Source organism: Xenopus laevis, chromosome 9_10L (assembly GCF_017654675.1).
Source record: "Xenopus laevis strain J_2021 chromosome 9_10L, Xenopus_laevis_v10.1, whole genome shotgun sequence".
In the NCBI taxonomy this organism is placed as follows: domain Eukaryota; kingdom Metazoa; phylum Chordata; class Amphibia; order Anura; family Pipidae; genus Xenopus; species Xenopus laevis.
In genome coordinates, this window is record NC_054387.1 from 63,580,204 (window position 1) to 63,592,976 (window position 12,773).

The 12,773-nt window shown below is 41.4% G+C and overlaps 1 protein-coding gene across 1 annotated transcript; it reads right to left on the minus strand.

The window, feature by feature from the left end:
• Positions 1–79: 79 nt before the first annotated feature.
• lct.1.L (lactase, gene 1 L homeolog) lies at positions 80–7,098 on the minus strand. The gene is given in 9 exon segments (NM_001112828.1): positions 80–865; positions 1,236–1,472; positions 1,705–1,925; positions 3,378–3,512; positions 3,886–3,995; positions 5,264–5,466; positions 5,558–5,756; positions 6,456–6,746; positions 6,847–7,098. Coding segments are annotated over 9 exon segments (1,824 nt in total). The 5' UTR covers positions 7,066–7,098; the 3' UTR covers positions 80–656.
• Positions 7,099–12,773: the final 5,675 nt, after the last annotated feature.

Here is a 12,773-nt window from a genome sequence, read left to right on the forward strand (position 1 = left end):
TGGGCAACCCCTGGGATACTGCCATCTGTAAATAGTTAACCCACACCTAACTAAACACTCATGAAACCAATGCTAAACATGAAGATTGGGGATCTTTATTGTTAAAAGAAAAACTTAATTGTACAGAAGCTGAAAGGCTTAAAGATACATTAACAGCATGTACAGCATTGTCATTGTAGTGATTGATGCTCAGAATGGAAAATTCAACTCTTACACGTGTAATTCAATGATCACTTAAATCAGTACAGTAATTACACAATGTAATTCTGCCCACTTATAGGCTCGTTCTCTGTGACAAGAGGCCGAGCATTAACCAGATCATCTCTGCTAACATCTCGGCAGAGCAGGCTGTGGCAACATTCTGGGAAAGGACCCTGACAACATGTTTTGCCAAATAAATGTTAGAAGGTCCATGGCTTCATTGAACCCCTAATGTTATTTATTAAGGGAGTCTGACCAATCACCTGTCAGGTGGAACTACTGTGTTAAATAGCGAAAGAGTAGCTCTCTTCCTAGGGCTTGGCATGGCTGGAAAGTTCACGTATGATGCAGGGAGTATGAATGGTCAAAAACAACAAATTTCCTTGGTATTATGAGCCTTATACCAACCTCTGGAATCAGCGCATGCATACAGAATTACTTTAGCATCAGATCATTTAAAAGTTGCTCATTTTTGGTTTTTTCGCTAATTTTCTGTAGAAAACGGATAACAAGACAATTCCTAAAACCGCTGCAATTAGGATGGCAAATTCCACGTAGAGAGCAATCTCGGCATCTGAGGGTGAAATCTCTAGTCCAAGGAAGGAAACGGCTTCTTCCCGGTTTTCACCGGAAGGTGGCGTGGTGACAGTGGGAGCAGTCGTTCCTATGAGAGTTCAGAGAGGCAAATGAATCCTTTATAATAGTCCTATTTATTGTCAACTCTTCTGCATACAAGAAAAAAATGCATACATAAAGAGATGAAATTGCAATGTCCCTGTCCCACTGTAGATCACATACATATTACACATACTCCCAAACAAACATATACTGTGTTAAAAAATTAATTAAATTTCAGTGTACACTTTCAAGCCAAGAATATATAACTAAAATACAAAGAAGAAGAAAACCCATGTTTCCAGCTCCCACTCCTTCATTTTAACACAAAAGTACAGCACCCAACTGGGCCCCTGGTATGATGTCATATTGTATTTATCATGGCATAGGATCCTAGGTGTTTGCTGCTTTAGGCTTACCTTCTGTTTCAGGCTCCAGACATGGAGGTGAGCCATTACTTGGGTCGGGGAAACCATTGCACAGAATGATAGATCTGTAGTACTTTGTTGACTTTTTAGGGATACGTGCCAATTCAGGATCTGAGTAGTTGGTGTAATGCAAGCCAAACCTTTCGGCAAATCCCGTGGCCCACTCAAAGTTATCCATCAAGGACCAGGCTGTGTAGCCACGCAGGTCTACCCCATCATATTTGACAGCTGTAAAATAAAAAAAACATAGAATTATTGTTCTAAAGCACAATCCCAGAATGGCACAGAAGGACTGATGACATATTTGAGGATAGGGATTTCACCATCAGCATTGGAAGAGCTTCTTTCTTGTAAGGGCAATTTATGGACAACTGTACTAAGGGAGTAGTAATGAGTGCTGGGGTTTAGAATGGGTTGGATTTCTTTCAAAATCGGGTCTGTTTTTTTTGTTTTTTTTAACCTTTTAGAGCCTCGTTGATATATTCTTTGTAGTAATGTTCTCTCCAGACATCATTCAGGTCAGTGCCACGCTCAGAAATGCCGTTTTCTGTTACTAGAATAGGAGGGTTGTTATACTCTTCTTTAATCCAGTTCAGTATCCTTCTGAAGCCAAATGGGGTGACTTTTAGCCAGAAGGAGCCAGAGCCCAGCCAGCTGTGATCAGTGGTTGAAGCTACTCCCCTGTATGGGAATGAGAAAGGTATAGTCATGACTGGTTTAAAGCTGGCCATAGACGCAAAGATACTATCGTACAAAATGAAGATATGTAAGATCTTCAGACGCTGTGTGGATTGTCCCATCATTTTTCGTTTCATGGAGATCGGTTGTTGTTCAATCAATCAGACACGTTATAAGATTTATATCAGCTAACGATAATATATTTGCATGTATTCATTCATGTATACTACATCAATGGGGCATTGTCGGACAAAACTTTCGTACCATTTCTGTTAATTAGGGATGGGCGAATTTTTTCGCTTGTTTCCTCGAAAAAATGACGCCCATAAACTTGTATGTACTTGTATGTAAACTTTATATTAATCTGAATGGTTAGTTAAAGCTCAGAAGATTGGAACAGACATCCGTTAATCCGATATAGCCTAATAATCTGCACATCTAGGGCCAGGATATGCCTGTTTTATAAATCCCCCTCCCAATATATATATATATATATATATATATATATATATATATAAAACAAAAAAAACTTCCGCACACATAGGTCTTGATAAGTGAAAAAAAGCTGGTAGATTTATTTCAAAGTTTCGGCTTACAAACTCAAGCCGTCATCAGGTAAGCCGAAACGTTGAAATAAATCTACCATCTTTTTTTCACTTACGTGTGCGGAAGTTTTTTTGTTTTATAGATATGAATTTTTGTCCAGCACCTAGGCATTAACATGGCTATCTGAGTGCACCTATCTAGTTATATGTATATGTGTATATATATATATATATATATATATATATATATATATATATATATATATATATATATAATATATATATATATATATATATAATGTACAACTCTGTGTTGTGCTTATCCAACCTTTTGTTATGAATTTACATCTTTTATTATTTGCTGCAGTCTCTGGCTTTGCCCAGTAGAGGGAGCCTGTGCCCCAGTTTTTTTCTTTTATTATTTTCTGCCTCTAATAAAGTTTAGTGAACAGTATCTAGTAGAATTAAGTCAAAGGAAACTGGACCTTTCGAGTTTTTCTTGAAAACGTTTCACCACTCATCCGAGTGGCTTATTCAGTTCAACTGAAGTGGTAGGGAATGAACTAAAGAAGCCACTCATATGAGTGGTGAAACGTTTTCAAGAAAAACGCCAGTCCAGTTGCCTTTGACTTAATTCTACTAGATACTGTATATCTCTAAATTAACTTTTAGTATATAGACAGAAATAGTCTGAATTATATAGCTTCTAGTTTAACATCTCTTTGCAATTTCAGCAGCCATCTGTTTGCTAGGGACCAAATATAAATATAGATAATAAAAAAAAATACAAAACAATTGTAGCTTCTCTGGGTTCTTGGGGATGATGCTCTTTGCAGTTAAACAACAGCTGGAAGGTTACCTACAGCTTCCTTGAACATTCTGAAAGGACTCCAGCATTGTCAGCCCTTACCTGTCTGCATCGTATGTCTGCTGCGAGATTGGCAAGTTAAAGGGTGATGCCAGAATGGTGGTGTAATGGTTAAAACCAAAGTAGTCAAAGGTCCCTTTAATCCTCTGCTTCTCACTCTCTGTGAATTCTGGGAGCCTAGCGGGAGATTGGGGAATAAAAATGGTAAGAGATATTTAACCCTCTGGGCTCCAGGGTGAGCAGAACTTCTCAGATTCTCTGCTGCTTCTGTGTCAGGAACTAATGGTGGGTCCAAAAGGTTTCACTTTCCCATACCTCCCAGCCAGTAACCTGTACCCTGTTGCAGGAAAGGTATTTTCCATTGGCCCAAGGGTAGTCCTCTGTAGTTATGCCACTGCCAATAACCATATATACATATATAGTGCTAGATGACCGCAAAATATATATTATTATATTTATATTGTTTGCATATTTTGCTACATACCCCTACATTTTTCAAATACAATTTACTAACAACTCTAAATGCTTCCTAGTGAAACATTTTCCTTACCGGGATTGTGTCAGCCCAGATGCGAGACTTCTTTCCCGAACCCTGGATTTCATGACCTCATTGTAGTCTCCATTATTGAAAATAGGATTTGCAAACCAACCGCCATAAAACTAGTTCAATGAAAAAGGCACATCATGTACAGCAGTTTATTCAATCATTTCATACATATTAACCTGTCCTGGATAGAACTCAATACACTAAACTGATCCTGCTGCGTTGTGCTTAGTACAAGGAATAGCCAAGATGCTATTGTTTTATGGTATCTGTACAGGCTATGAGCAAATTTAGGGGCTTTTCCTGCTGAATATTGCTTAATACAGGGCAATAACTATGCTGCCATTGTTTTATTGTATCTATGGTACTTTTTATAGTTACATAGTAGTCACATTTACAGTACATTTATTTTAAACAGCTGCAGTTTTAGAGAATACAAAGGTCCTTCTTTCAACAAGACAATCGCACACCATCACTGCACATATGGGGGACATATTATTCTGCTGGGCAATCTAAACTAAGTTGCCCACTTGGAATGGAAACTGCCCCCATTGCAGCTGCCCCACTTTTAATCAATTGCAATCACCTCTAATTTTGTTTACTTCCTGCTTCTGAGCTGCTCTCTTTCCTGTGACCAGGCAGGGAGTTCCCATGGGGAAAAAATACATCATATATTCTGTAACTGTTACTAATTATGTTTTCAGGGATGTCCAGCCTGCAGTCCTCCAGTTGTTGTTAAACTGCAACTATCAGCCTTTAAACAACAATCAATTTCCATAATTACTATCCCAAATAACAGAATTGCGAGAGTTCCCCTTATTTCTAACACTAGTTCTGGCATAGTTATTCACCAGTATACCCTTTAAATTGCTTGAACAAGGTCACACAGAAACTAAACAAAGGTCCACTCAAGCAACTCAACTGTGCTGCTTTGGTTCCGCGTACAAGCTTCCTCTGTCTGAAGCATCTATAAGGATTATACCAATCAATTTCTAATTTCTAGAATTCCCCATAGTTCCAAGCCTAAATACAATGGTAAATATGGTAAGTGCTCACTGAAATTTCAATTGACCATCACAATTCACATAAACTTCCAGCAGTATTTGGGAGTATACATCTCACCCTAACTGGCCTTCAGACTGGGCCACCCAAGACACGAAAAACTTGAATAGCAAGAAAGCACCTCTCCGGAACACCAAGTCAATCAATCAATGGAATCCAGGAGCCAAAGTATTTTGAATAGTACATTATGTATAAAACTAAAAGCCTGACGCATTTCATGTCCCTCTAGGACACTTAATCATAAGCTCACCCAAGGGCCACCCAAGACACTGCTTCAGCCCCCCCTAAGGTGCTAGCCCTACAGTTTGAATGATTGACCTACCATCATATATCTTCTTGCAGCCTCCACATCCTCCTGTTTGTAGGGGTTTCTTGGCTCTGCCCAGTCAGAATTGATGGTGATAGAGATCAGCCCGCCTTGACTGGCTCGGTATTTGTCATTGTATAGGTGCCATGCTTCAGCATGAGCCTTGATAAGGTTATGGCCAACTATGTATGGAGCTCTGCCAGGCCTTGAAGAGATTCCTGAAATATTTCATGGGCCACAAAAGATGAAAAATGAGGATTAGTTTTGAACCACCACATGAAACCCAAAGTTTGTTTATCTGGCACATACCTGGCGCAGCTGTGCCGTAACCATATCCAAGGTTGGCTACAATGTACGGTTCATTGATGGTTATCCAGAACTTCACCTTGTCCCCTAGTTTCTGAAAGAGCAGGTCAGCATAGTCTTTAAACTTTTCCACAATGGTGTCATTTTCCCATCCTCCGATGTTCTGTAACACTTGGGGCAGATCCCAGTGATATAAGGTCACCTGAGAATGTGAATGTAAATATTGTCAGCAGTTTTATGCACATATTAATGCTTTCCATGAAACGGTGTCCTTACTGTTGAAGGAACAAGAGTAATACTAAAAGTCAACCTACCTGGAATAAAACTTAGGCCCATTTGCATTGATCATAATTAGGGATGCACCGTATCCTTAGCAAACGATTCTGCAGAATACCGAACCAAATCCCAATTTGCATATGCAAATTAGGGGTGGGAAGGGAAAAATTTTTACTTCCTTGTTTTGTGCCAGTGACGCAATTACCCTCCCCGCCCCTTATTTGCATATGCTAATTAGGATTCGATTTGGTTTTTTGGACGTTTTTTTGGCCGGGCAGAAGGCTGAAAACGAATCCTGCTGAAAAAGGCAGAATCCCGAACCGAATCCTGGATTTCGTGCATCCCTAATCACAATGAGGAGTCTTCCTCTCTAAGCACCTTGGCACAAGGCATATAGCTCAGACATGGACTTGCCAATTAGAAGGAGCTTCCCCAAGACCATAGAGATGGTGTCAATTGGACAGCCAATCAATATTTCATTCCTTCCTGCTACTTTCCCTACTTTCAGACTATGGAAAATACAGTGGCGTAGAAGCCACTGTATGACACTGGTGTGACACTGGTCTTTATAATGTCATCTCTGAGCTCCACTGCTCTTAAATATCTTGGTAGTTCAGAAAATTACCTGTGGTGATATATTGGCCACTAACAAAGCATCAATGAGACGAACGTAATAATTTAGCCCAGCCTCATTAACAAAGTTCCGAGTCCCGTCTGGGAGAATCCGTGACCAAGAAACTGAGAATCGATAGTGTGAGACTTTGAGGTTCTTCAGAGCAGTCACATCTTGCTCGATTCTGTTGTAGCTGTCACAGGCTATATCCCCATTGTCATCATTCCCAATTCTCAATGGGGTATGCGCATACTGGTCCCAGATACTCAGGCTTTTGCCATCAGCCCTCCAGGCTCCTTCAATCTAAAAAAACAAAACAAAAAAAAATTATCCCTTGTTTTTCAGAAATCCATAATCAGCTCTCCCACCCATAACCCTCTAATTATTTGCCCATGCACCTGACCTGGTAGGAAGCAGATGCCACACTCCATGCAAAATCTTTTGAGAACTCTCCATAAAGGAACTCATCCTCCTTGCTAAGGGGCATGCCCTTGTTCCGTATGATTTCTGCGTAGTAGATGGCAGATCGTTTGGGCGTCCTTGGACGGCTTGGATTTTTAAAGTCCACGTGGTGCAGACCAAACCGTACACTGTAGCCTGAATTCCATTCAAAAGTGTCCATGAGGGACCATGCAGTGTAACCTTTCAAATTTACCCCATCAAGCTTGTGTGCTGAATGCAGACGGAGAACCAGAATCAATAATTACATATTCTCAACAGGGACAGGAAAAAGAATACCTATGTTACTAATTAATTCATACTTCTAATTCATACTTCTACATACCTTTCAATGCTTCATCAATGTAAGTTTTGTAGTAGAAGATGCGATTGTTGTCATCAAAGTCGGTGGCACTGCTTATTGCAACACCATTTTCAGTTATATAGATGGGCACATCCCCATATTCCTCCTTGACCCAGTTAAGAAGCCTCCTTAGCCCCCAAGGCACCTCTCTGTGCACTGAAACCCCAGTTGATGGCCAGTTTGTGTTAATCGATTCCTGTGTATCTCTGTCTCCTTCAAAGGTGGGTGGGTTTAGCTTGACTGTTTTGTGCTGAACTATTTTAGTGGTGTAGATGTTTATGCAGAACACATCAGCTGTCCCCTGGATGTAAGCTTTTTCCTCTTCTGTAAAGTATGGCAGCCTGGAGGATTTCAAGTTCTGTAATTCACTTTTATTTGCCACTTGCCATTTCATGACATCTGGGTAGTCCCCTGATTTGAAGATGGGATGGGCAAACCACCCTAGTGTGAATTGCAGGTATCGGTCAGCTGCTTCCACTTCTCTGGGGTCTTTGTGATCTTTGGGCTCTGCCCATTCTGTGTTGAGACTTAGAGAGATTACACCACCTTGACTTGCCCTATATTGCTGGTCATAGGTGTGGTAAACCCTGGCATGAACTTTTAAAATATTATGGGCTACCCTATATGGTGCAGATCCTGGGTCATCTTTGACTCCAGGTGGAAAGACCCCCAGGCCATATCCAGCTGTCACAATGCTGTGGGGTTGATTAAAAGTCATCCAAAACTTGACCCGATCTCCAAAGACCTTGAAACAATAGTCAGCATAACTGTGAAATGCATTGAGCACTGTCTCATTCTCCCAACCACCCATGTCCTGGAGAGCTTGGGGAAGGTCGAAGTGGTAAAGGGTCACCATTGGGAAAATGCTGTTTGCCAGAAGTTTGTTGATAAGCCTGTTGTAGTACTCAACACCTTTCTCATTGGGGGTGCCTGTTCCAGTTGGGAAGATTCGAGACCAGGAGAGGGAGAACCTATAGCTTGTCACTCCCAAGGACCTGAGCATGTAGAGATCAGCATCCATTTGATTATAGCTGTCACAGGCAATATCTCCATTGTCATTGTTTGCAATATTCCCAGGTATATGTGTGAATGTGTCCCAGGTGCTTGGTCCTTTCCCATCAGCATCCCAGCCTCCTTCTATTTGATATGCAGAAGTTGAAACACCCCAGTGAAAATCTTCAGGAAATGAGCCATGATAGTACATATCTCTTTCAAAGGCAGTCTGCCCCGAAAACTTTTCCCATACAACTTTTGCCTTTGACGGAACCTCAGAAGAAGGTAAAAACGGTAACTTTTTTGTCTGTAACCAGCTTGAAGTTGAGGTTGCTTTAATGGTCATCTGTGTCTTTGGAAAGCCATTACTTTCAATTATATTGTTGAATAGATAAGCAGAGTCCTTGGGGGTCCTCTGTCTGTTCCCATCTGTAAACTCTACATAGTGTAATCCAAACCTCTGGCTGTAACCCTGAGGGCCCTCAAAGCCATCCAGGAGGGACCGGACTATGTATGAATTTACAGACACGTTATCATTCTTGATAGCTGTGAATATATAGAATGTATATAAGCATTACAATGTGTTATATCTTCAATAACTATGTTCTTGTCCAGCCCACTGCTTAAAGGGATACTGTCATGGGAAAAAACATTTTTTTCAAAATGAACCAGTTAATAGTGCTGCTCCAGCAGAATTCTGCACTGAAATCCATTTCTCAAAAGAGCAAACAGATTTTTTTATATTCAATTTTGAAATCTGACATGGGGCTAGACATTTTGTCAATTTCCCAGCTGCCCCTGGTCATGTGACTTGTGCCTGCACTTTAGGAGAGAAATGCTTTCTGGCAGGCTGCTGTTTTTCCTTCTCAATGTAACTGAATGTGTCTCAGTGGGACAGTGTTGTCTCAGTGGGAGTGTTGTTCTTAGATCTACCAGGCAGCTGTTATCTTGTGTTAGGGAGCTGCCATCTGGTTGCCTTCCCATTGTTCTTTTGTTTGGCTGCTGGGGGGAAAAGGGAGGGGGGTGATATCACTACAACTTGCAGTACAGCAGTAAAGAGTGATTGAAGTTTATCAGAGCACAAGTCACATGACTTGGGGCAGCTAGGAAATTGACAATATGTATATCCCCATGTCAGATTTCAAAATTGAATATAAAAAAATCAGTTTGCTCTTTTGAGAAATGGATTTCAGTGCAGAATTCTGCTGGAGCAGCACTATTAACTATTTTTCCCATGACAGTATCCCTTTAAGTTAAAACCTCCCTACCCCACACTGTGACATAAATAGTTACTATATTCCAAAGGGCCCCCAACATTTACTAAAATTAGATATCAGTTAGGGCTTCACAACAGCAGGGGAAGGGTCATGTACCAACAGAGTATGTTAGTCCAGCCCACTGCTTGTCTTAGAGCAGTGATCCCCAACAAGTAGCTCGTGAGCAACATGTTGCTCTCCAACCCCTTGGATGTTGCTCTCCATGTCCTCAAAGCAGGTGATTATTTTCAAATTCCAGGTTTGGAGGCAAGTTTTGGTTGTATAAAAACTATGTGCACTGCCAAACAGAGCCTCAATGTAGGTTGACAATCCACATAGGGGATACTAAATGGCCAATCACAGCCCTTATTTGGCACCCAAAGAACATTTTTCATGCTAGTGTTGCTCCCCAACTCCTTTTACTTCTGAATGTTGCTCACGGGTTCTAAAGGTTGGGGATCCCTGTCTTAGAGACTCCTTTATCCTGGAAGTCTTTGTGTCCTGCAGGCCCGGACACACTCAACCCATTATAAATATTTCAATCAGTTTAGGACATTGAAACATTCCGTGCCTTAGGCTACTAAATATGCCTTAAAATTAGTGATGAGCAGCAAGTAAGTTGCAGGTAAAATTTATTCCCCGTCTAAAATGTATAATTAAGCAATAGAATTGTTAATGAATCAGATGAAAGTTGAGTGTAGGACTGGCCAGATATGGGATGACTTTGACGTAGTTGGCCAGCTTAAATATATTGCAATATATGGACAAACAATCCCTGTTTTGTTTAAAGGGTAAGGTATTTTTAGTAGCTTAAGGCTCACAATGTCCTAAATATATTGATAATGTATTGAGTGCATAGGACCTCGTGTATTTAACTCTGGTAAGAGCTAAATTTCTGTGTTTTTAAATGTAAATTTGCCTCTTCTAGAGCATAGAGAGCTATTTAGTGATGTGCCCCCCCCCGAGCATGCTCCAGAGCTAAACTTCTAAGCATGGAGTGGGGGAGAGAGCTGCACCAGAAATGGCCTGCTTACCTTGGGCTGTGTAGGATCAGATTTAAATTAAAACACATAAAGCAAAACTACCCATTTGTATTAAAATTACCTTTCAAAACCTCATTGATGTAGGTATTTATATAATCCATTCTGGTTGTGTCATTGTACAACTCTACATCATGTGCCGTAGGCATCCCATTTCCCGTGATGTATATTGGCAGACCACCAGTCATATACTCCTCTTTCACATAATTCAACAGCCTCCTGATCCCCCAAGGAACCACTGAGATCCATGGAGAGGAGGTGACAGGCCATGAAGGGTCCACATCTGGCACAAAGCCCCCAATGTTATTATAGTCTGCGGCACAGCTGGCACTTACAGATGCATTGACCAGCCTGGATGTGTAATGGGAAATGCCCAAAAAATCTGCAGTCCCTTGGATACTGGATTTCTCAGACTCAGAGAAGATGGGCAGCTGGGAGACTGTGCCAGGGCACTGCTGCTGCTTCAGCTGTATTTGAGATTTAAGCATGGCAGGGTAGTCTCCATCAACCAGTATTGGGTGTGCAAATAAACCAAGCATGAACTGAAGGTAGCGCTCAGCAGCCTCCACATCAGCTGGGTCCGAGGGTCTCATGGGCTGTGCCCAGTCTGAGTTGAGAGAGATGCCCACCTTACCCTGCTGCTGGGCTCGATATTTATCACTGTACACATGCCAAGCCTTTGCATGAGCTTTAATGATGTTGTGTGCAACCTAAAATAAACCAATGAATTAAAATTATAGGTATCGTGCAAGATTTTTGAAAAGCACCCATACCTGCGTGGTTAATGGTCTCATCCACCTTGAAACACCCACCCATTTACTCCTCTTATCCAATCTAATTCCCGCCTCTTCCCAGCTAATTTCTCCTGTTCCCACCCCAGTGCCATCAGCAAACCCATCTCCCATCACCAACAGGTATTTTCCATTGAAAATTTGATATTCCTCAACTCCAACCCCTGGACACAACTCAATAAACTTTTTGGCAGCTGAACATAACCAATAGCATGCTGGCATTAGATTTAGGCTTACCCTCTCCTACATCCTCTACAGTTTTAAAGTTTCATTTGTGTATGACCATTCATGACTTGCCTTGTAGGAAGCATCTCCCGGGTTCTTAATCCCGGGCGGGTGTTGCCCTGTGCCATACCCAGCGTAGCTTATCATCAAACGTTATCCACAATTTGACACGGTCACCAAAACTGTTAAAACAGAAATCTGCATATTCGGCAAATGCATCAACGATGCTCTGGTTCTGCCAGCCTCCGAGGTCCTGTAAGGGTTGGGGCAAATCCCAGTGAAACAAGGTAATCATGGGTTCAATGTGCGTTGCTTGCAAGGTGTTTATCAGTTTATTGTAGTATTTCACACCCTTGGCATTCTCCTTGGATTTTAATCCATTTGGAAAGATTCTAGACCATGAGATAGAGAACTTGTACACGTTGGACCGCAGACCTTTAAGAAGATAGACATCATAGTCGATTTTATGGTAGCTGTCGGAGGCCACATCGGCAGTGGCTTTTTGTGCAGCCAGGTCTTCATGGCCAAATCTGTCCCATATGGTTTCTCCTTTACCCTCTTCTTTCCAGCCCCCTTCCACTCTGAAAGCGGCTGTAGACGTGCCCCATTGGAATCCAGTGGGAAAGACGTCCTGGAGGAAGGAGTCCCTCTCGCCTGGGGCCTGGTTAGCAAATTTATTCCAGACAGTGGAGTAGGATGAGCGTGAGGAGAGTGAATTCTCTATGGATTTTTCAGACCTACCAAGAGATATAGCATAACTAATCTGCTTTCCATTCATCAGATCATTAATAATGGGAGAGGAGAAAGAATATGTTTTAAACCTGCAGATGTCTTAATCCCCCACAGTGGGTATCTGTCACTTAGTACTTACTACATGTTCACTCACCTTTCTTTGGTCACAGGTGAGTAGTCTAAAAATTCACTGATGTCGTACCCCATAAACACAGCCCCGTAGTTTGTAAACTCTACAAAAATATAACAAAGCAAACCATATATGAAGCATGAGACATGAACATATTATAGCACATACAGATCATTCTGTATTATTAGTCTTAGATGTCTTGGTTCCCCTTAGACACCTACAGTGACAGAATCCCGTGGTTCCTAACCAGAAACTATTATCCCCTCTACTATTATAGGTGCTGTGGCACTATCATCCCCAGTACTACTACAAGTGCTGCTGTGCTATTATCCAGTGGCGTAACTATAGCGGAAGCAGACTC